The following is a 21,588-nucleotide window of genomic DNA, read 5'->3' on the forward strand; positions in this document are numbered from 1 at the left end:
ATTCCCGGCTCTTTGAAGATAGTGTTAAAAGTGTTGGGTAGTTTATGTCACTATTGTTCTCACTGCTATGCCACTTTTTTTTTTCAATCAACCATGTGTACGTGATGTCTTGATGCTCGTCTATTTTTGAGGGATGATAGATGGGCCTGTCAGCACCTCTGATGTCTCCTGACTCACTTTCTGTCCACTCTGCTTGCTTCCCTAAAGTCTGTATGTCCAGCAAGATAATGCCTTCCACCTCTATGAACAAGTGCCACACTTGTAAACTACCACAGAGAGAAGGATTATTCACTGAAAATAATATCAACATTTGACTGGAAAAGTGGAGAAATGTCTCATATAGAAAAGTGCAATGCAACGGGACAACAACGTGGCTTTTGAACACACTTAGCAGCTGAATGGACATCGTCACTGGCTATCTGTTGGGTTGGATTATTGAGAGTGACCTTTAATTCTCCACTTCTGCATTTTGAGTTGCATAAAAGTGACAGAAGTCACATTATCTGCAGTTCATTAGTGCCAGTACTCAAAGGAGAGCGTACTAAAGCAGCACATTGCTAGGATATGCTGCAGGAAAATGGATGGCTGTATCATTAAACAGAGGAATCAATTTTCACTGAACTATTCTGATGAAAGAAATATTTTGAAAGCCTGAATTTTACAGCTCTACAACTATTCTGTAAAATGACCTTGATAAACTACATTGTGAAATCAGTTTCAGTGGATAAAAGCGGATGCAGCCTATATTTGGTGTTATAAAGTGGAAGTTTGCGCATGTTTTTGGACTTCAAGGATCTACACACATCGGAATCAGCCCGTGGGGTGTTGCCAGTTAATCTTGCAGAATAAAGTTATTTTCTAGCTAATGAGGGCATGTCCCAACCGATTCGGCCTCGGCACCTGTGAAGACAGTACGAGCTTTGTCTTAGTTAATAATAATTACAGCAACAATTTCACACTGACTTTACGGAAATCCCATCAATAACTCCACCCTGCCTCAAACCGATCAGAAACCTACAGTGACGAAATGAAAGAACACCCTCATGTTATAGTAAGTATTTAATTAGGGTTAGCATTATATCATTCTTATGTAATGTGAAACCCGGTAATAAAAGAGTCCCTGTGACCCTCAGCAGAGTGACAGTATGCTAACACAGCATTAAAAGTTATGTTTCACATAAATCCTTGAAAAAAATTGTATTAATTGTCTCTTGTTTTTAACCTGACATGAAAGTCACGTAAAATTATAATACATCCCAAACTGATTGCACAACAGGAATACTTACTTCAATTCACACACTGATCACAGAGTTATTTACAGACTATGCAGCTGCAAAGTCTTCACATTTGTCAGTATTTTGTTCATGTCAGATGTAGAGTTGCCCATTTTTCAACAAATAATAATTCTATTTAACCTTTAAAACCAAAATTTTGTAAACATTTCTGCTGCACTCAACAAAACAGTGGTTTATGTTGTATTTAAAAAACTACACTTAAGAACTGCTGAGATTTTATCACAGTTTCAAGGCGTTTAAGCCATTTTAGATGCTTTGGCAGTTGTTTTAGTCTTTTTGGTGATTGTATGTTTTAACTCTTCTCAAGCACTTTGCACTAAATGAAACATTTTTCCAGACTTGATCGATTCAGTGATTTAACCTGTTTTTGCTTTTTTCCTCGTCTCTCTCTTGTTCTTTCCTTTTGACTGTTTTACTCAGTTTATATCCTCTAGCTCAGTGTTGTCAAATCTGAAGCCCATGTGCCAAAACCGGGCCAAAAAACAATCTTGTCCTGCCAAACCATCAGACAAATGGTAAAAATTTCAAAGAAAATATGCATTTTTAAACCATATCTCTCAAGCGTAGTGGACACATCATAACACAGAGACCCTGAGATGATTGCGAGCGAGCCTGTATGAGCCTCGAAGCCATGCTGTCAGGGCGAGTTTGTACAAACATGCATTACGCAACAGCTGTAGGACAACTTCTAGCATTTCACAGTATTTTGCACCAGAGGGTTTGAGTAAAATTGATTTTAAGTTGAGATTGCCGTAATTTTCTGGACTAATTTTTTGGTTTTGCAAAAATATTGATGTTTTGATCATGTATACTCTGCGCCACAAGAAAGAAAAGCTTTCGGTTTTATTTATCATTAAAGATTACCTGAAATATGTTTGACTGCCTTGCTGTAGCTGGTTTAGCTCTTTCTGCAGTGTGTGCCAGTGTTTCTCCACATATCAAACACAGCCTTGTGGTAAACCAATAGCAGTGGCAAATGGGTCCACGCTGAACAAAAATGAACTCTTTCCATCCTAAGCTTTAGTTTCTCTGGAGCCCTGCAGATTTCAGGACGCGATTACTTCCAGCCACAGCAGCAGAGTGCAACATGTCTCACACTGCCCGCCCGGCTGGACCTCATATCTTTCTATTATCGGTCTCGCTGCTCGCTCACTGTTTCCACCTCTGTTATCTCACACACCTTCTGACCACACAGTTTCCTGCTTACTGCGATATTCCCAAGGAAGTGCTATATTTATAGCGGTAAATCAATGTCATATCACATTTGGGAAGGCTCAGTCACCTGATGCGAGCAATGTGGTGAGAAACACACGAAAGGCTGTGCCGGTACATGCATGGACTCACAGCGCAGTCCGTGTCGGGAGGTCTCGCTTCTATGATACTGGAAGCTTTTACTCAAATGAAAGTGGGGTCAGAGGGGAGAGGAGTGGCGGGGTGTTGTGAGAGAGATATGAAGATGAAGAGGAGGAAGGCTTAAAGGCAGCGCCAGCATGCGGTCGCTGCACTCACTAATTTGATTTGATTTCAGTGAGGAGACGACTGAAGCATCTCGATTCAATCCATTAAAGCGTGCACTGTGAGCCAGGCACGCCGGATAGCGCCGTCATGTTCACGTATATCCCTATTGAGGTTAATGTCTGCAGCCAAAATGAAATGCCATCTTTGAGCAGCATCATTTTATTCACCATGCATCATCTCGTGTGTTTGCTTTAATTCCTGCAGAGTCAAATAGAAACATTTCCATTTCCTCTTTTGCAGCTAGAAAATGGGGAATATCACCCTGTAGTAACATATTTCCCAATCTGATACCTGAAGTGACAAAACGCTCGACTTCTGTATTTCACTTGAAACACCCCCCAACTCACTGTGTGTGCCTCTGGACATCTGGACATTGACAGACACATTTAGACGTCTACAACTGTCTGAGATGATTGAGAAGGAAGAAAAAAAGGAAGGAAGGCAGGAAACAAAGTGAGCCATGATAAAAATAAAAAGTGTCTGTATTTTATGTGCACGGTGAGTCAGGGCTGCGTCTGGAGATGTCTGGTTCTCTGGGTATTTCCCAAAAGGGCCACGTTTTGATATTTATCACTGAAAGGCTTTGATAAGACAGTCTGACTGATTTATTTGGATTGGTTTCAGCTTGGACTGCATGGCGGTGTAGTAGTTATCTCGTATGTCTCATAGCTATAAAAATTCCAAGTGTGATGCTGGGATTGGATATTTTTCTGTGTGGTTTGCATGATTTCTCTGCGCGTGCACGGGTTTTACTAAACTGACTGTAGATGTTCCTGCGTGGAGAGTGTGTGTCCAGTGACGGACACAGACTGTGTATCCTGCCGTCTACCACAGTCAACTCCTATGACCTTAAATTTGATGGATGGATGAGTTGATCTCAACTTTTTGGTAATCATTGTTAAAAGCGCCTTACAGGTTTCAAATGAATTTTTTCATGCAAAAATTGATTCACTTTTAAAAACAGGATGTGCAAAAGAAAATAGTTACTGTGCTACTCACGTAATATACTGACCACAAAGCAAGAACTCATGAGCTTAAAAAAGTGTCAAAAAAACCACAAACTGTAACGGCTAATTGTAAAGCAAACCTAAGATTATGATGCAAAGACTCTTCAAGTTTGGTAGAGAGAAATTAAAGATGTTGATGTAGACAAATAATCCTAAAGACAGAGGAGTTTCTGTCCATAAAGTTACAACAGTTACAAATCAGGAAAAATGTGGGCTTTGTGATGAAAATTCCAGTAGTTTTTCTCTCTTTTTTTTTTTTTTTTTGGTGGAAATATATACATTCGCATATACTCTGCACCACAAAGAAGGAGAAACTTTAAAGTTTAAGTTTGAAGGGTATTATGGCACCATTTTACTGATCCGGTCCTCTCAAGGTGAAATTGAGCTGTGCTCGTCTCCTGAACTAAAATGAGCTCGACGCTCCTGGTATATTTAGTTTACATTGTATATGAGAATGGTATACCTTCTCGTAGTGCCATAACCTCTTTACAAAGATCACTGCCTGATAAATGCTTAAGGTGCCATATAGGCCTGGAACATGTGTGTCCATGAAGTGAGTGACGTGTGTGCTACAGGCAGCTTTAGGAAGGAACGCTCGCCGCCCACATCTCCGTAACTTTTCATGGAATCCGTCTGCTGGTTTGTTTGGTCCTGCTTGACCAGTTCTAAGCGTCTCCCCTCAGATCTTCACCTATGCTGGGTGTAACGGTCCACGCTGACCTCTCCTCAGATGAGAGACATGAATTACTGCAGAACCAAATTAGAATCTAAAAAAAGGACCAGAGTGGGGTATTTCAGTGAGCCTCTAATAAATAACTCAGCTGCTTGTTCTGGGTGGAACAGTTGAGCTGGCATAGTGCAAGAACCAATAGTAGAAATGGTGAAAAATATACCAAAAATGATTGTTACATAATGACATATTAAAACACTTTTCAGACACTGAGAAGCTGAACGGCCTAAATAAATGTGTCGCTGTAGATCAACTGCAGCCTCAATATGCTGATTTTATGTAACGGTCCACACAAACGTTGTCCATTTATCACCCAGTGAATTCTTTTTAAGACCACGACCACATGACTTTCCATGGATTTTGGAGAAGGCTTTTCATTCTGGTAGCCGACTGTTTAAAGAAGCTTGCTGGTTCATCTCTGTCATCCCTGTGGCTCCCTGAACCTCCTAACCCTCATCCGCTCAGGTTGAGTCAGCGAGGACATCCTGCATAATACCACTGGATGTAGTTACAGCTACCCACACTAGAGGGAAGCAGCAGGAAGGGGCAGTCACTCCCTTTTTTCTGGAAAGTTCTGGACCCACTATGACAAATACTTGACCAAGGTGGTGTGTTTTGGTTGTTCGGTTTCATGAATCGGCTACTTTTAAAGAGTGATTTGGGAAAATAAGACAGGATCTGACAACATCTGAATACACATGTACAAAAGCCCCACAGGATTTATAACATTTACTTAAGCATCAAACTCCCTCTGTCAGCTGAAAATGTGGGATCTTAGCTCTGGGTTGAGTTTGTCTGTAGACAAATAAAGCTGACTGCCTCTCGTAGGCTTAGAAACATGTGTAAAAACTGTGCTAAGGACTGATCTGTACAAACATCTGAGAGCAACCCGGAGGGTGAAATGGCTTTTGGGGGTTAGTGGTGAAAAACAAGGAGTCGTGATGGAAATGTGTTATGACAGTTGTCATAACCATGGGCTTTCTCCTTTGCAGGAATAATTCCAGCAGTTAAGGAGAAAATAGCTGGATTGAATGTGATGCAAGGTTCCCTTTCCTTCGCAAAAAATACACATATATCTTTTAAATTTGTAGTGTATTGATGATCTCAGTCTGCTGGGCAGCTCCCTTCATGGGTTCACCACAAAAGATATCACTGCTTTAACCACTAGGCCATCACTATTACCTTTCTTGAGCTATGGATGCACCAAAGGAGCATTTCTTTAGGTTGTGGAAACATGCAAACTCCTTACAGACAGATCCCTGTCTGGATGTCACCACCCTGTGCTCCCCATAAGACCATTGTAGTTCCACTGGTCTAGACTGCATTTTTTTTTTAATTTAGGATAATAAGGTTTAAAATATCTCTGTACCTCTATGCGGCTTCATCCAATGCAGATCATAAGTGTTGAAGTCTATTCCGGATTACATTGGAGGAAAGTCATTATGACGCACTGTGTAATATAAATGAGTTATATGCTGACTTGCCTATTTTTAAGACCTGAAAATAATGGAATACCCTTTACAACCAAGAGGACTTTACAACCTCTGTGTGCCCCCTGGTTGGGAATCACTTGTTTGTGAGGGGTTTGCTAGATTGGAAGCTATTCAAATTTAAGGATTTGCTCATCACATTTGGACACTGTAAGTCTGTCAAAGTAAAACAACAACAACAACAACAACAACAACAACAGCAAGGTGCAGCAGAGGATGGACAGCAGCATGTTTATTTTATTTACTGACTGTCGGGATGATCGGATCTCCCTCTCGGTCTGTCCCTTGGCTGAAACTTTCCTCCTCCCGGTCTGTGTATGTATTTTTGCTCGGTTGCTATGGGCGTGGCCAAACCAAGCCCCGCCCCCTCACATTATTTTCACGCACGCTTACGTCTGTAGCAGCACTTCCGCATTCCTCCGCCCTGAGTACTTAAACGGGGCTGATGCAACGACCTCACTTAGTCCCAAAACCTACATCCGACTCCGGCACGTTATCGCCGCTCCTTCTGGACGCTCCGCAGGTAAGCGCCGATTCGCCCCCTCCTCTAGCATTTCTGAACCCACGGCGAGCCATTCTGGTTCAGTTACAGAGAGAAAGAGTGAAAAGTTTTTCCGAGCTCGCGCCGCGGCGGTGCGTTTGCCGCCGCCGCCGCCGCCGCCGTTTAACTACGCTGTTGTTACGAGTGTTGTAGCAACTGTCGCCGGACTGGACGTTGCTCGCAGACGCATCTTGTGTCAGGAGGTATTTCCATCTCTGGACTGTTGCTCCCGGTGTTGCTAAACTCAAGTTGTGGGTTAGTTATGTAACCCGGTGCTCGCCGGAGTGCCTGCTAAAGCTAAGGTCCGTTTTTTCAGTAGCATTTCTCCTGGTCGTCATCATTCATGCTGAGGAGTTGTGATTTTTGTGCAGATTGCTGCAACTTACACTTGATCAGACTTTTTTTTTTTTTTAATCAGCACTTCTAAATCTTCACAGATAGTAAAGTTAGAGAGCCAGATTTGAAAGGATTGCAAGATTATAGATTTTGGCTTTCTAGTAAAATGGCATTCTTCATTACTGCTGCAAAGATGTGCTTTTTAGGCAGATTTCTGCAGTTTGAAATCTTCACAAATAGCCAAATTTGAAAGATTTACAAGTTTGTTTGGATAAATATCCTCTAATTTTAAAAGTAGTGTATTTCCATGCAATTGTTCTGCAAAAATCTGCAAAATATTCATCTCACAATAACATGATGAGAAAAAAGTCAGTCATAATCGTTTTGAGTTAATTTTCCATTGTAATAACATAATTTTTTTTCTGTCTGCAGCGTCCAAATAAAGTTGCATCATTGCCAGAAGAGGACTGACAAGTTTTCTCTGAGTGAGTATTATTGATGTAGTTAAAGCAAGATCATCATGCATTCAACCCAGTGGTTCTCTGAACCCCTCATTTCATCCAAACTGCTCCTTTGAGAGTATCACTGTTTGCTTTACTCGGTACAAAAGTGATGTAAATGAACTGTGAAGTTTCTTTGGCAGCATGTGAGCACAGCCAAGAATGTGCACTCACATTAGTTTGTGTGTGTAATCTTTGCTTCGGTTCATCACGCCACACATGCTCAGTGTATTTTACTTTTCTTGATGCAACAATGAGGGTATCTCACACCGAAGTCTGCATACAACTAAGTAAACAACTCATTCTAATCTTTGCAAACTTTGAAAAGATTTACTCTGCAAATGTAGGCCATCTAATCAGTTCTCAATAGTGTGAAGGTGAAAGGTCAATCATGTTACGGGGGGAGGGGGAGGGGGGGGGGGAATTGCATGTTTGTCTCAGTGACTTGCAGGTTCACAGGTTCAGTGTTTTCCTACACAGCTGGTGCAGTGCATGCTGCCACAAACATATGCCACGCAGGGGAAACTATGTGCATGCTCTTTATACACATGCTTCCTTTGTGTCCGCATCTGTGTTTGTGTGTTGTCTAAGTGAATGAGCGTGCATGTTGCAGGGGGTTTAAATGCCCCAGCGCCTGCCCGGGCACATCCGTGGGATGGTTTCCGCATAAATGGAACGCTGCAGTGGATTAATGGGGAAGGGCTGGCGAGCCGACAAGCAGCACAGGGCCGACAGGGCTGAGAGGCTGGACGTGGGCGCACAGGGTTTATTTTAAGTAGAAATGCCTTCCAGTGTGTCTCTTGAGAGCTGGAATTGCCAAGCTGCACCCCAGAACACTGAATAGGCTGCAGACGCATTGCAGGCGAGGGAGCCAACTATGCAACAGCCAGACTCGGTGCTACTAATACTTATGCTGGGGGAGCTGCTGTTCACTGCTGTGGGTATCACATTGTCGTCTCTATAAGCCTTTCCACATGGTTTGTAAAAACAGTGTGTTCAGATAGACTAGGTGTACACCATGGAAGCAAATACCCAAACGTCCAAAGGTGTAACAGAGAAGCTGCATTAAAACCAAAAAGAGTGAAAGGTCTTTTGTTATTATTATTTTTTTTTAAGACTGGTACGTAGTTATTATGTCCAGATTTCTTGAATTACTTTTGGAATTGAAGCCAGATTTCTTTATGCACACACACAGAAACACTCCTCCTCATTAAAAAAGCTGCCCAGGCCATCGACCCCAGCCCAACAAATGGAGTGAATCAACGGCGCGGTGCTGACACCGGGGGCTGTTGAACCACTCCACTGTCTGCAGTGTACAAGTGTCGACTTGACGCGGGGCAGATGAGGAAATATCAGAGGACAAAGTATGAGCCGGCATTAAAGTGACGACCACACGTTACATAAGAGGGGCGATTGCTTCAACAGGCACCATTCAATCTAATTTTCTGGACTTGGTTGGCCAACATCTTGCTGTCAGAGATTGCGCATGGCTCACTTTGGATTTGTCACCGCAGCGAGCGCCATACATTTGAAAAGGCTCCTGTCTGCATTTCACATTTTGATTCATTTAATCCATGTCTGAGCCGAGTCAAAGCTCCGTGCCGTGCACAGTCTAATCTTGACTTATAGCGTGGAGGGAAATAGTAACATTACAATAATTCAAGCAGGACCACCCAGATGCAGAACATAGATGAGTGACTGTTTGAATGGCACGAGGCTGGCCGAGCAGGAACCGAGCCAACGATCACATAGTAATGTTGAAATGAAGGCAGCCACAGTATTCATGCTTTGTGCATTCCTGCAGGTGCCTCATATTTTGATTTTTCTGACATATTTGTCATTGCTTAGCTAAAGTCTGGAATGAAATGCAGTGAGTAAGGTCTCCTTGTGTAACTTCACTGTGAGTGGCTCGCTTTCTGCTGAGACATCCAGACTGAGGAGAAGTCGAGTTCTGCTCCGGTTTTTGCTGCAGCCGAGAGTCTCGTCCTCGCCGACAGCCCTGCAAGGTTGAATCTTTTCTAATGCTCCAAACAGCTTTGGGAAGATTAATTTGTCTTCAACAGGGAGTTCTGAGAGGTTCCTTCCCTCTTTTGTGGCTGTTTTCACCTTTAGGAGCATCCAAAACAGAATTGAAAAGCTGAAATGAAAAGAGCTCCTATTTTCTGTTGTGATAAAGAGTTCCACTACCACACATGATCAGTGACTGGAAGTCAGGCGATCAGAGGCCGGCGCGCTGCAGACCCTGTCGGTGTGCGCCTGTGTCTTGTCTTGTCCCTCCAATGAAAATATCATAGGGGGCGGGAGGAATGTTGATACTGTATATTTGGGCTGTCCTGTCCTCAAGGAAAGCCGGTGCCAAATTCCCCGCGTTTCCTCGGAGGATTGCGAAAGCCTGTAACTCAACACACCGAGCGCAGACGGTAATGATGATCGCCGAGACCTTGGCCGCACATCGGGCGAGTGTGTCTTGGCCGCCGCCCCCTGCGCTCGCTGCTCTTTTTCGTTGCTCGCGTGGGGCGAGAGCCGTAAGGGCCGCCTGTGAAAAGTTGTTTTGGAGAGAAGGACGCGGCCGGAGTGTGTGAGAAACAAACACGCTTTCGTAATCCGAAAGCAGACGATGATAAAGCGCGCAGACAAATCACGCTCCTGCCGGAAAGCGAGCATGGGGTGATAGGGATTTAACAACAAGCACACTGAGAACACTGCAGTGTCAGGAGAGGTTAATCTGCTGCCCTGTAAGAGTGTAAATATGTAATGAGAAGGCTTTGAACCCCCCTCCCCTATAGCCCACCCCCCCAAACCCTCTCCTTCCCCCGGATAATAGGGCCTCCAGTCGTGCTGCTGGCTGTCGGTAAGGGGCTGAATTCCTCAGCGCTGCTAATTGCTCTCAGGAAATGGACGCAGTCGGTCGAACTGAAGACAGATGGAGTATAAGCATAGAAAGCAGAAAACGGGACAATGTATACACAGGACACACTGGGACCTGCCGAACGGGCCCTCAGGCCGACTCCCTTCAACGCACACCTCTGGCTCACCGCAGCTCACGTGCACTCAGGATTGGTTTTGGGGCCGCGCCAGACCCCGTGTGGAGTACAGTCCTATATTTCATAACTAATACATGACATTTGTGCTGCCCCGCCCTTGGCTGCAGTTGGTCTCCTTCTCGGCTCGCCGTGCCCACGCTTTCTGCCGGGCTGTGTAGGTGTCTTTGTCTCGGGCTGCCGTGGGCCTAAAGAGCTGTGGCAATGGCTTTTCTGCTCCACCGCAGAAGCACAGTGAAGGCGTTGCGTCATCAAACGCTGACCGCTAATCCTCCGCTGCAGACCGCCGCCGACACCGGGAAGGGACCAAAAAAAACACCCCGCATTTCTCTCACTCTTCTGATGATAAATATAGTTTTGAAAAAGTACAGTCAAGTTCGATGAAACTTGTCAAAAGTTGCGTTGACGAGCAGACAGACTGAAAATGGTGTCGTTTTCGTGTTTGGCCACAAGCGAGTGCTGTTTGGTTTTGCAGGCTGAGAACGCTACGTGATAAACGTTAGCGATGGCGAGCACGCGGACATCACCGTGTAAACGGGGCCTCAGATTACAGTCTGATCGGAGGAGGTGCTGTAACCCTGGAACCCTGTTTGTGATCTGATCAGAGTCCATGTAAACGACACATCTGACTGCCTTCCCCCCGTCAGGGATGTCCGTTACGTAACTTCACCACATGGCGCTTCACACACAGAGTTTTGACAATTGATTGAGGCGAAAGACAATACCGCTCCTGAAGAGGTTATCGTCCGTTATCGATGAGACTCTGAAGGTGGAGAATGTGTCTCTGGGTTTGTGTTTTATTGCGCGGTGAATCTTTGTAATGCTCGTCTGGCTCTGCGCCTCTTTTCAGAGGGACGGGTTCATGTGATCTGATGCTGTCCAGACAGAAACAGGGTTTATTTCACTCTGAGTGTGTGTGTGTGTGTGTGTGTGTGTGTGTGTGTGTGTGTGTGTGTGTGTGTGTGTGTGTGTGTGTGTGTGTGTGTGTGTGTGTGTGTGTGTGTGTGTGAGACGAGCGCTGGCTTCAGCAGCGTGTTTCAACAAGCCGTTACTGAGGAATGGGGGCTTTCCTAGCACAATGTCTGACTGAGCAGGGTTCAGTTACAGTTTGTTGAACACCAGTTGATCCAATAGACATTAAATAGGATTATTTTTGAAGACATTTTTTTTTCCCCCACTGTGTCCATTTCCTGTGAGAAATTGTCCAGGTTGCAGCATAATTTGAGTCTGCAAACTGGCCCCTTGTGTCTGGTCAGCGTGGACATTCGACTCCGATTTGGCTCGCGAAGTGGTTTACTCACCCATTTTTAACGGGCGCTTCAGTTCCTGTGGCCGCCGTCTCAGTCTGCAGTCAGCTTGGAAAGCATCTTCTGAATTCCATCGCAGTTATTGACCAGCAAGAGCCTGTGAGAGAACACATAGAGCGTAATGTTTAAGTGACACCATGAGATATGCAGCTCTGCAGCCACGCTCTGTCTCCCTCAGATCAGAACCAGAAGGCTCCATCACCTTCTTCTCCCGAGAGGGAGGGAGGAAAGAGAGGGGGAGTCCAAATATTTAAGTGATAAAATGACCGTAGGCACACCAACGCTCAGTGTGCTCCAACACCGAGCTGCTAAATTGCAAAACTCCTCTTGTCTCTATTCAGGTGAATGATGTTCAGTCTTTCGCCTTCCTGTGGCAGTGCTGTTTATGACCAGATTGTTGTGCAGTCGGGTCAAAATGAGAAGACCGGCCTGGTCCAATCCGTCAAATGAATGCTTAATGCAGTGTAGTTTTTAAGAGTATTGAGCTTTATCTGCACTGAGGAATTCCATCTGTGGATGGTTCTACTGCAGAGTTTTTTTTCTTGGGTCATTGCAGTTACCAATAATGTGATTTTTCAGTCGTTTAGCGCGTCCATCCGTTCATCATCAGTAGCAGAGAATCAATCGCACACATCCACACAACTGAGGTTCACTGGGGGAAGAAAGTGTGTCCTCACGAGAGAGTAGAGGAAATAATCGTGACGTCTGAAATCACTCGCAGACAGAACAGCCTCGTGCCTCAGTATTGATTCATACGTTCGGTCTCTGCCGTGCGCCACAGTAAAACCCTGTCCCACTGTAAAAACACTGCAGGAACAGCCCAAAAGCAGGGTGGAGTACATCAGAATACTGTTACATAACCAGGACTTTTTTTTTCCCCTCTGCTTCCTTTGTAAGAGGGTAATTCTTTCAGCCCTGCACTAATGTATAAATATATAACATATATTGTACATATCTAAAACCTGGTGTAACTTTCAGTACAATGAGCCGGTGAGCTCGTCGCCGGCAGAGTCAGCTGTTTGTGCAGCGCCTCACAATGCTCGTCTTTGTTGGTTCTATATGAGAGGGGCTTTGTTCAACCTGTCGAGCCGCGGCTCCACGCTCGCCAGGCCAACATGAATTGGGCCGTTAGCGTCAGAGGCATATTGCCATCATACGTCTGAAGGAAGCTCCTCGCAGCTCTGCGTTCAGCCCCTCATGTGTTTCGAAGCATCAGCAGTTGGTAATCGACGAATTAGAGACAAACCGTGTGTTGAGTTTGATTTTCCTGAGAGCACAGCCGTCTGTCTGCCTCTGCTTCGTATCGCCGGGCCGGGCAGAGGCAGTTCATGTTACGCTGCTCTCATCTGTAACATTTGTTTTTTATTTGGCCTTTCGGAAGCCTTCCAACTCTTACAGTAATTAGAGAGACGTCTTTTAATTCTGCAGCCACTTCCTTTGTGCCTGCACAGACTTTTTTTTTTTTTCTTTCCCCCCTTGATTATATTGAAAAGCGTTGCGGTCGAAACCCTCCAAACTGCCCCGGATTGTCGAAAGAGGGCGGCGATGGAATGTGCGAGTGCTGCTGCCCGATCTGTTTTCCTTTTGATATCCTCTGAATCCTCTTAGCGGAAAAAAACGACACTGAAACTTTTATCCATCACGAGTGTGTGTGCATTCGTGTTGCCGACTAAGAAGATAACACAGCTGTCAAAGCCGTCAACGTTCAAATGCAGTCCTGGAAATGACAACCCTCAATTTACAAAAGATATGTGACAAAAAGGGACGGAAGGCAGTAAATTACCAGTGAGGAGAAATGCCGGCTTATTTTATCTCTAATGATGTTTTAGAGCTGTCGGTTTGATTATTATGAATAGAGAGCAAAAAGATAAAAACCCTGACTGGATGGAAATTCTCCCCTGATAAAAGACATCTATATGTGTTTTTTTTTTTTTATTACCAGAAAACTGGATATTTTAAGCCCTTTAAGCTTAAAAATCTGTTATTTAGTTCATTGTTGATTCATTTGTCGTAGCAGAGATTTAATTGGCTGTTATTTCAGTCTGGAGGGAAATAAAAGTCAAGTCTTTAAAAGAGGTGTGTTCGTGCTACTTTCCACTTGGAGGCTAAAAAAAGCTGCTCTGGCTTTTTTTTTTTTAATTTTTTTTTTTTAATTTACAGTCAGCAAGTTGTTTTTAGTCTGGTTCTCTCATCCTGACGGTTCCCTCTCTTCCTTCCTCTCTCTCTCTGCACAGCGGCGGCGGTGGCCGGGTCGGACATGATGCCGGGACAGATACCCGACCCTGCGATGGCGGCGGGCTCCCTGCCCAGCCTGGGCCCGCTGGCGGGCATCTCGGCCACCACGCTCACGGATCAGCTCAAGCTGGCCGACTTCCGGCAGCTGGGCACCATGCTGTCCCCGCTGCACTTCCTGGGGAGGCTGGGGAAGAGGCCGCTGGCCATCAAGACGGAGGTGAGGGGGGGGGGGGGAAGAGACGACGGGCGAAAAGAGGAAGCGGCGCCGGGGGGAGGGCGTGTGAAAGATGCAGCGTCAGGTTCAGGGGGCTCGTAGAGTCAGGATGTTCCTCGTCCTCTCGCCAACTCGCTTCACATCCATGTAAATTTATGACGAGTTGTTCGGGAAGAGGAGCGCCTCACACAGTGACGTTACAAAACACACGAGCACACAAAGCTGCAGCAGCGGGAAGCGGTCCAGCATGGGATCACATCACCAACAGGGTTCCTCCTTTCTCCTGTTTTCGCCACTATTTCACACGACGTTACAAGACATGACCAGCAGACTCCCCTCCATGTAGCAGCAGCCACTGACGAGCAAGGCTTTTTCTTTTCAACACGAAAAAAAGCATTCAGTGCCAACTTTCGTCTCAACCATATATTGTGTTTCCAGATGGATGAAGATGAAGAAAGAAGGAAACGCAGAAGGGAGAAAAACAAGGTGGCGGCAGCACGGTGCCGAAACAAAAAGAAGGAACGGACCGATTTCCTTCAAAGGGTGAGTTCATGACTCCGCCCTGAGCTGCTGTCGACTGTGTAGAAAACTCTGCCTCAAGAGGAAATGTCTGAGATGTAGCAGTCTGAAGAACGTGCTCGTATGAGCCTGATGAATTCTGAGAAAACCTGTGAAAGGGTGGATCAAACTGCCACTACATGTGTAATTCAGAGACTTTCTGTTAAAGCATGTTTCGGCCCCTCTGTTCAGGAATCGGAGCGTCTGGAGATGGTGAACTCGGAGCTGAAGGCGCAGATCGAGGAGCTGCGTCTGGAGCGGCAGCAGCTCATGGTGATGCTCAACCACCACCGGCCCACCTGCATCGTGAGGACCGACAGCGTCAAGACGCCCGAGAGCGAGGCCAACCCGCTGCTGGAGCAGCTGTCCCCCGAAGCCAAGTGAAGCCCGGAAGAAGCAAGGAGTGGGGGGGCACGACACGCCCCCGACAGCCCAGACCGAGCGGCGCGTCTCACAACCAACAAGCACTCGAGCCCCGAAGACTTTTGGAGACTCTGTCCAAAGAGCTGAGGCGGCGGGGCTCCCTCAGCACCGCCACGCGAGCCGGCCCTGTCCACGGGAGGGCCGCAGAAGCCCAGCTTGGCCTCGCGTCGCCGCCCACACCCGCTGTGCCTCGTTGTCACTTCAAGCATCTCTACGTAAAGGGACCAATGGAGACGGCGCCCGGGAACCTCTGCCCCGAGCAGACCGCGGACCCGCCAGAGGCTCGGCGCTCTGCAGCTCTCCTACGTATGCTAGCCGAAATATACCGGTGTAGAGTTCTTAGGATAAAATACTCAATACGAATACACCAGGAGTAGTGTGCGAGTTTCTGTTTTGTTTTTGTTTGTTTTTTTAAGGTTGGTTTCTATACTCTGCCTGGACGATGGCAGTTAGCGGTTGATCCGATCTGTGGTGACGCTGGCGTCATGAAAAAAGCACATATACACAAAAAGATGTTTACACGAGTCGTCTGTCCATTATTGTACCTGTTTTTATACTGCTTTGTATACATAAACATATATATGAACTGCCCTTCTGGTCACTCGAGGTGATTTTCTCTTGTCTCTTCTTTGTCGTGTCGCGCTGTCAAACAGCTGAGAAAACCAGCAGAAGTCTCTTCAGCTGCATCTCTGTACTCTGTTTTACTCTGAATAGATTAAATTTTATTTTCTAACTAGAAAAAAAGGAAGAAAAAAAAGCGTCACTTCTTCTTTTACAACTTGACACATTTCTCAGTGGATTCCTCTGCTTTGACATGACTGCCGTCAACATTGTGCAATTGTGTTTTCTTCCACTGAGGCGTGTTGCCAAAGTCAAGGCCGCACTTTCATTTGCACAACTCTGAACAGGCCATTCATGATTTTTTTTTTCTTCCCCCCCTCCTTCCTCCCGGGCCTGGTTCCCATAGTGGCCTTTGTTCTAGTCTCAGCGGTGCAGATAGTTCCTGATTTAACTTTTTAGATCACGCAACACGACTAACCGCTGATTAGAACTTATTCACACTGCTCTGAAAAGTTCAAGCGCATGTTCATCAGGTTTTATTTTAGTTTTAGTTCTTATAAGTGGAAACACTTGGAAATGTTGCAGTAACAAGGATGAATGAAAAGGTTCCCATGGCAACGGTTACCTCCACAGATCTGCACAGGGAGAATTTGCAAACTCCACAAAGAATCAGATCAATCGGCGTACCGCTGTGCAGAACGATTAAGATCACAGAGAGAGACACGGCGGCCGCAGATGAATGACTAACAACACGTAGTGGATCAAAAGTGTACAAACAGGGGGATCCAGAACTTCACAATGCGGCACAAAATGAGTAGAGAGACATACAAAGGTCCAAAGTGGGACAAAACGTAATCGTGAAGTGAGCAACGCAAAGCGTTCTCTGTGGAAGTCATAAGTCTGTACTTGGGCTTCCTGTTCTAAAGTACATATGAAATAATAAATAAAATAAATAAATAAAAAGAATCAGTCAGTGGCTGCTAAATATTAAAAATGGGACAAACTGGAGCTGAAGGAGGAGTCAGAGAGTCTGTTGATGCAGATTGTTTGATTCCTTTTGTCTTAATGTAATACTGCGGAGAGAAAAACAAGCCATTAATTTTTTTTAATGTAATGTATCTGAAAATGTCGTCTATACTCGATAAATAAACCAATTGAATAAAATGATTTAACTACAAACATTGGATATTTTGTATAGAAAGTGAATCATGGCGTGACCAAAGGTCTGCAATCGTATTGGAAATTGAATTTTTGGAAATTTTTGGATGAAATGAGAATGGCGGTCGTCATTATCCTGATCTCTGTGGGGTCAGGTTAATATCCTTAAAATGAATTCAATCCCAAGACTCAACTATTTGATGAATTCTCTGGGAGTTTTTGAGTGTTCATACAATTTTATCATACTACTGGGAAAAAAAACAAAAGTCTCAAAATATATTGAATATACTTGATACTTAATACTTGAAATAATATTTCTGTTAACTGTGCACCAAAACCGTAGTTCATGTGGCATTTCGGAATTTTCACAACTTAAATTTCTTCCAGTGTAAGAAATCATATATATTTATATAAATCACCTTAACTGAATGTTGCTTTCCAGATGCACCTGTAATAGGATGCAACACATGTTTTACTCTGGATGTTGAATTACTTTTTTTTGTTTTGTTTATTAATTTCACGTTACTATATATGTATTCGAATTTTTCAGTTTTTGAAAAACATTTTTAAATATTTAAAATCATCAGTTTTATTAAAGTGATTGCCACTTTTTTAAAATCACTATTTTTTCTAAAGTTTAATTTGAGATTAATTTTGCTAATTATTTTGATAATCTTAGGCAAAAACTCCTTTCTTCATCTGCGTGGTTAAAGGTCTCATTGAAAAAAAAAAAAAAAGAAAAGAAAAAATCCAATAAACAAAGTTTCCGAAAAGACAGATGTATTGTTGGGAAGAAGGAGACGCTGCAGAGATGAAGGAGCCTGCTGGCGGCAGGTTGACACTATTCACGGTGAAATGGCGCCACCAAGTGGACATTTTTATGAACTGCACGACTCAACGTCGACTTCAATCCAACGCCGCTATGAAAACTGCCTTAGATGTATAAACAAAATCCTCCACTATTATTTCCCACAGAGATAAAAAAAAAGGTTTTTTGAGAAGTATTAAATAAAACCAGCTGTTTTAAACTCGTTACAAAAGTGTGTCTGGATGAACCGTTGATACCGTGAAGTGCGTTTTTCTTTTACTGACTTGAACTCAGCGCGATCAGACTGACAGTCATCAGCAGAAAGTGGACCAGGTCAGCAAGCTTCACTGCTCTCACACGGTGTCCTTAGAAATGGATTTATATTTTGATTGTAATAATTTCCAGTCGTAACTGTTTTGTTTTTGAGAATGTATATGGAGTCTCTGTTCCAAAACAAAGAAAAACGTCAAATTAAAAGCCTTTTATTGCACTATTTTACTCGATAAGCCCAGTCAATAAACTGAGACACTTCCTGGTTTTAAAGTTTAAACATTTCTGTGATCTAATGGGAGACTGCAGTTCAGTTTGTTAAAAATCATGAATAATATGAGAGATAAAATGTTGATTTGACCTTGACAGTTGTGTTTGGGTCTGACCATCACTGAACCGTGTTACCTGCAGTGTTGCTGTTGAGGTTTTCAGACCCTACTGGTGTCATGGCCGACCTTGAGGAAGCTGCTGCAGGTCTTCAGCTCCTGACCTCTGATCAGAAGTTGACCCAGGATCAAGATTGGGACACTGACCTGGACGAGGACGGTACGTTGAAGTGCCCTCTGACTCCTGGATCCCGTCCTCCGGGCCGTCCTCCCTATGTCTCTGTCCCTCTTCATCCTCTCAGACTCCTCCGGCAGCAGACGGGGTCTGTCCCGTGCAGAGGTGTACCTGCAGGCCTGCAGGCGGATCGGAGCCGTCCCCGTCTCGGCCTTCGTCAGGGCCGTCAGCGACACCACCGTCAACCTGAATCACTACGGCGTCGGCCCCCGGGGAGCCAGAGCTCTGGCCGTGGCTCTGAAGGTAACCGCTTCCACCCACCGTGAACTCTGAGAGACAGAAACAACAGATGTTCAGTGTTACAGGGGATTGTTTGTTTCGCTGTGTGAGGACGACAAGGTGGTGACCAAACTGGAGCTGGAAGACAACAGACTGAAGGCAGAGGGGACGCGCTACCTGATGAAGATGCTTCAATCAAACACCACTATAGAGAGCCTCGTAACTATGGAAACACCAACAACACCTCCATACCTCATGTTGAGTCCACTTCATATATTTTGTGTTTTTTTGTTCTAACCCCTCCCAGAACATTTCACACAACCAGTTGGGCCTTGAAGGAGCGTCCGTTGTCTCCAAAATGCTCTTAGACAATTATCACGTCAAATCCATCAAGCTGTCGGGTAAATGGTTTTGTTGAAGTTCTCAAACTGAAACTGACTGTGTTTCTCTGGGATCAGCCGTGAATTGGTCTCTGCTTGTTCTCTTCAGGAAACGACTTCGATGACTCTGCTGCTGAATTATTACTACATGCTTTAAAGGCGAGTCCAAAGTCATGAATCAAAGGGAAAATAAAACAGTCAAACTAGGAGGATATTGAAAATCTTGAGTTCTGCACTTCACCTTTGTTCCAGGATGACCGTCTGATCAGAGAGCTGGACCTCAGCAGCAACAGGTTCAGCAGCGGAGCAGACGGACTGCTGGGTCAGATGTTAGGTGATTAATGCATCCTCACACACGGCCGATACAGACAACACACACATTTCAGGGAGCAACTCGCGACTGGTGAACAGCAGAGTGTGAGGACTCCGCACCACAAAATACAAGCTCGTCTTTATTTCTAAGAAGAAAATACAAAGTTCACAAGATCCATTGATAATTGTCCAAAACCAATAATCAGAATTCTGGAAAACAGCGGCTCATGTTTCAAACACCTTTATAGATACAGAATATCTCAGATCCTTCTCCAGAGTGGGGCACAAACATCAGGCAGTACGCTGTAGAGTGGAAACATAGAAATACTGATTTATAACGTTTCATAGCTCATGTTCGGGCTCCAACACGATGGCCAGTCTCTCTTGAGGTGTATGAAACAGGAACAGGAAAGATTTCTCAATCTGTGACTGTTCAAATGTGTTTCAGGCAGAAGTTGTCTTGAATTCCTGGACCTGAGCTGGAATCGTCTTCGTGGTGCATCGTCTCTGTTCACCGCTCTAAAGGTGACCGACGCTCCATTAAACAGCTCAGGATATTCTCAGCGTCGCTCTCCATCTCTCTCTCTCTCTCTCTCTCTCTCTCTGTCTCTCTCTCGTTGCTCTGTCCTCAGGTGAACTCCACCCTGAAGCAGCTCCTGCTGTCGCACAGCAGTCTTGGTGGGACGGAGGCGAAGAGTCTGAGCCAGGCTTTGACGGAGAACAGGACGCTGGAGCTGCTGGACCTCAGCGCCAACGCCATGGACGACGAGGCGGCGGGGCTGCTGAGCCTGGGCCTGACCTCTAACCCCACCCTCAGAGTCCTCAAGGTACGTCAGTCACAGCCGCTTCCAGAGCAAACGCTTTGCTTTGTGAGTCTGCCGCTGATGCTCGTTTGGCTCGGCTCAGCTCGTCTACAACCCCATGACCAACACCGGAGCTCTGAGTCTCCTCAAAGCTGCTCTCAGCAACAAGTCTGCGCTGGAGAACCTGGACATTTCTGTGAGTTTCACTAAAATAGCTGTAATGATCATTTCTCAGTGCCAGAATACATTTAACTTCCTGTCTTACTTCCTGTCACAGCAAATATCCAAATAAGACAAATAACTTGTCAAGAACTGCAGAGAAAAGCTGAGTAACCGTGTGTGTGTGTGTGTGTGTGCACGTGTAGAGTGTGTTTGTGAACGAGGACTTTGTAGAAATGCTGACAGAAGCGCGGCGGCGGCGGCGTCCTGCCCTGGATGTGCAGTACAGCGCCATGAGCTTCGTCACCAGGAACTTAACCGCCCTGCAGGTCTTTAAGGTCGGCGATGAAGGACACAGAACATTTTCACAACATCCTAAAAATACTGAACCTGAAGTCCTGATCCGGACACAGGAGTCCCTGGCCGAGAGGAACATGAGCGTGATGGACTTCTTCAAGGCTCTGGACAAAGAAGGAAGCAGGCAGGTCTCCACCGCAGACTTCAGGAAGGCCGTGAAGGTGAGGCTCCTACATTCATTCATTCATTCTAACGCAGCGGTGAGTGATGAGTGACCGAATGCCGTCTGGTGTGCAGGAAGCCAACTTACCTCTGGATCAACACCAGCTGGGCTGGTTGGTCAGGAAGTTTGACGGGAAGTGCACGTGTCGCATAGCCTACAGGTGAGTCGGCGAGCCGGATCACTCCCACGGCACACACACTTCCAAACCACAGGAAGCTCTTTGGAGCAGGAGGAGAGAGAGATGCAAAATGAAGGGTAACATGAACTCTCTCGCTCTCTCTCTCTCTCTCTCTCTCTCTCTGTTGCAGCCAGTTTGCGGATATCTGATACCTGAGGACGACACACCTGAAAATAAATTCATCAATATTTTCTCTCTCATCTCTTTGACCTCATAGTTTCTTTTCTCTCTCCATATCGGCGTGGTCCGCTGACCCCGGCCAGCTGCACCGACTGTGGCTGCGATCCGGGTCCGCCGCTCCGTTCTCCCCCCCCTCCAGAAATAATCTTCTGGTATGACAACAGAACGGGAGGCGGAAGAAAAAGAGCGCCGGCGTCCATATCAAAGGGCCGAGGGGAGAGGAAGAATAGCGCCAGATGCGGGCCGGTTGTGTGGCCGCGCCGCCGGTCAGCGCTGAATGAATC

The 21,588-nt window shown here is 45.3% G+C and overlaps 2 protein-coding genes across 2 annotated transcripts; both read left to right on the forward strand.

Moving 5' to 3' along the window:
- Positions 1 to 6,459: 6,459 nt before the first annotated feature.
- LOC115402507 (jun dimerization protein 2-like) lies at positions 6,460 to 15,786 on the forward strand. Its single transcript, XM_030111056.1, has 5 exons — positions 6,460 to 6,563; positions 7,350 to 7,402; positions 14,000 to 14,217; positions 14,653 to 14,757; positions 14,965 to 15,786. The coding sequence occupies exons 3-5, from the start codon at positions 14,023 to 14,025 to the stop codon at positions 15,154 to 15,156; spliced, it is 492 nt and encodes a 163-aa protein (XP_029966916.1). The 5' UTR covers positions 6,460 to 6,563; positions 7,350 to 7,402; positions 14,000 to 14,022; the 3' UTR covers positions 15,157 to 15,786.
- Positions 15,787 to 18,438: 2,652 nt separating this feature from the next.
- LOC115402279 (leucine-rich repeat-containing protein 74A-like) lies at positions 18,439 to 21,292 on the forward strand. Its single transcript, XM_030110794.1, has 13 exons — positions 18,439 to 18,538; positions 18,621 to 18,796; positions 18,884 to 18,991; positions 19,080 to 19,173; positions 19,262 to 19,311; positions 19,405 to 19,474; positions 19,913 to 19,989; positions 20,097 to 20,291; positions 20,371 to 20,463; positions 20,633 to 20,764; positions 20,840 to 20,944; positions 21,021 to 21,106; positions 21,255 to 21,292. The coding sequence occupies exons 1-13, from the start codon at positions 18,439 to 18,441 to the stop codon at positions 21,271 to 21,273; spliced, it is 1,305 nt and encodes a 434-aa protein (XP_029966654.1). The 3' UTR covers positions 21,274 to 21,292.
- Positions 21,293 to 21,588: the final 296 nt, after the last annotated feature.

The sequence above is a fragment of the Salarias fasciatus genome, chromosome 15 (assembly GCF_902148845.1).
Source record: "Salarias fasciatus chromosome 15, fSalaFa1.1, whole genome shotgun sequence".
In the NCBI taxonomy this organism is placed as follows: Eukaryota; Metazoa; Chordata; class Actinopteri; order Blenniiformes; family Blenniidae; genus Salarias; species Salarias fasciatus.

Excerpts from the sequence above, each read along its gene's own strand:
- LOC115402507 (XM_030111056.1), top strand. The coding sequence starts at position 14,023 with ATGATGCCGGGACAGATACCCGACCCTGCGATGGCGGCGGGCTCCCTG. Across the intron at positions 14,218-14,652 it reads CGCTGGCCATCAAGACGGAG|ATGGATGAAGATGAAGAAAG; the intron begins GTGAGGGGGGGG and ends TTGTGTTTCCAG. Across the intron at positions 14,758-14,964 it reads GGACCGATTTCCTTCAAAGG|GAATCGGAGCGTCTGGAGAT; the intron begins GTGAGTTCATGA and ends CCCTCTGTTCAG.
- LOC115402279 (XM_030110794.1), top strand. The coding sequence starts at position 18,439 with ATGGCCGACCTTGAGGAAGCTGCTGCAGGTCTTCAGCTCCTGACCTCT. Across the intron at positions 18,992-19,079 it reads ACACCACTATAGAGAGCCTC|AACATTTCACACAACCAGTT; the intron begins GTAACTATGGAA and ends AACCCCTCCCAG. Across the intron at positions 19,990-20,096 it reads CTCTGTTCACCGCTCTAAAG|GTGAACTCCACCCTGAAGCA; the intron begins GTGACCGACGCT and ends CTCTGTCCTCAG.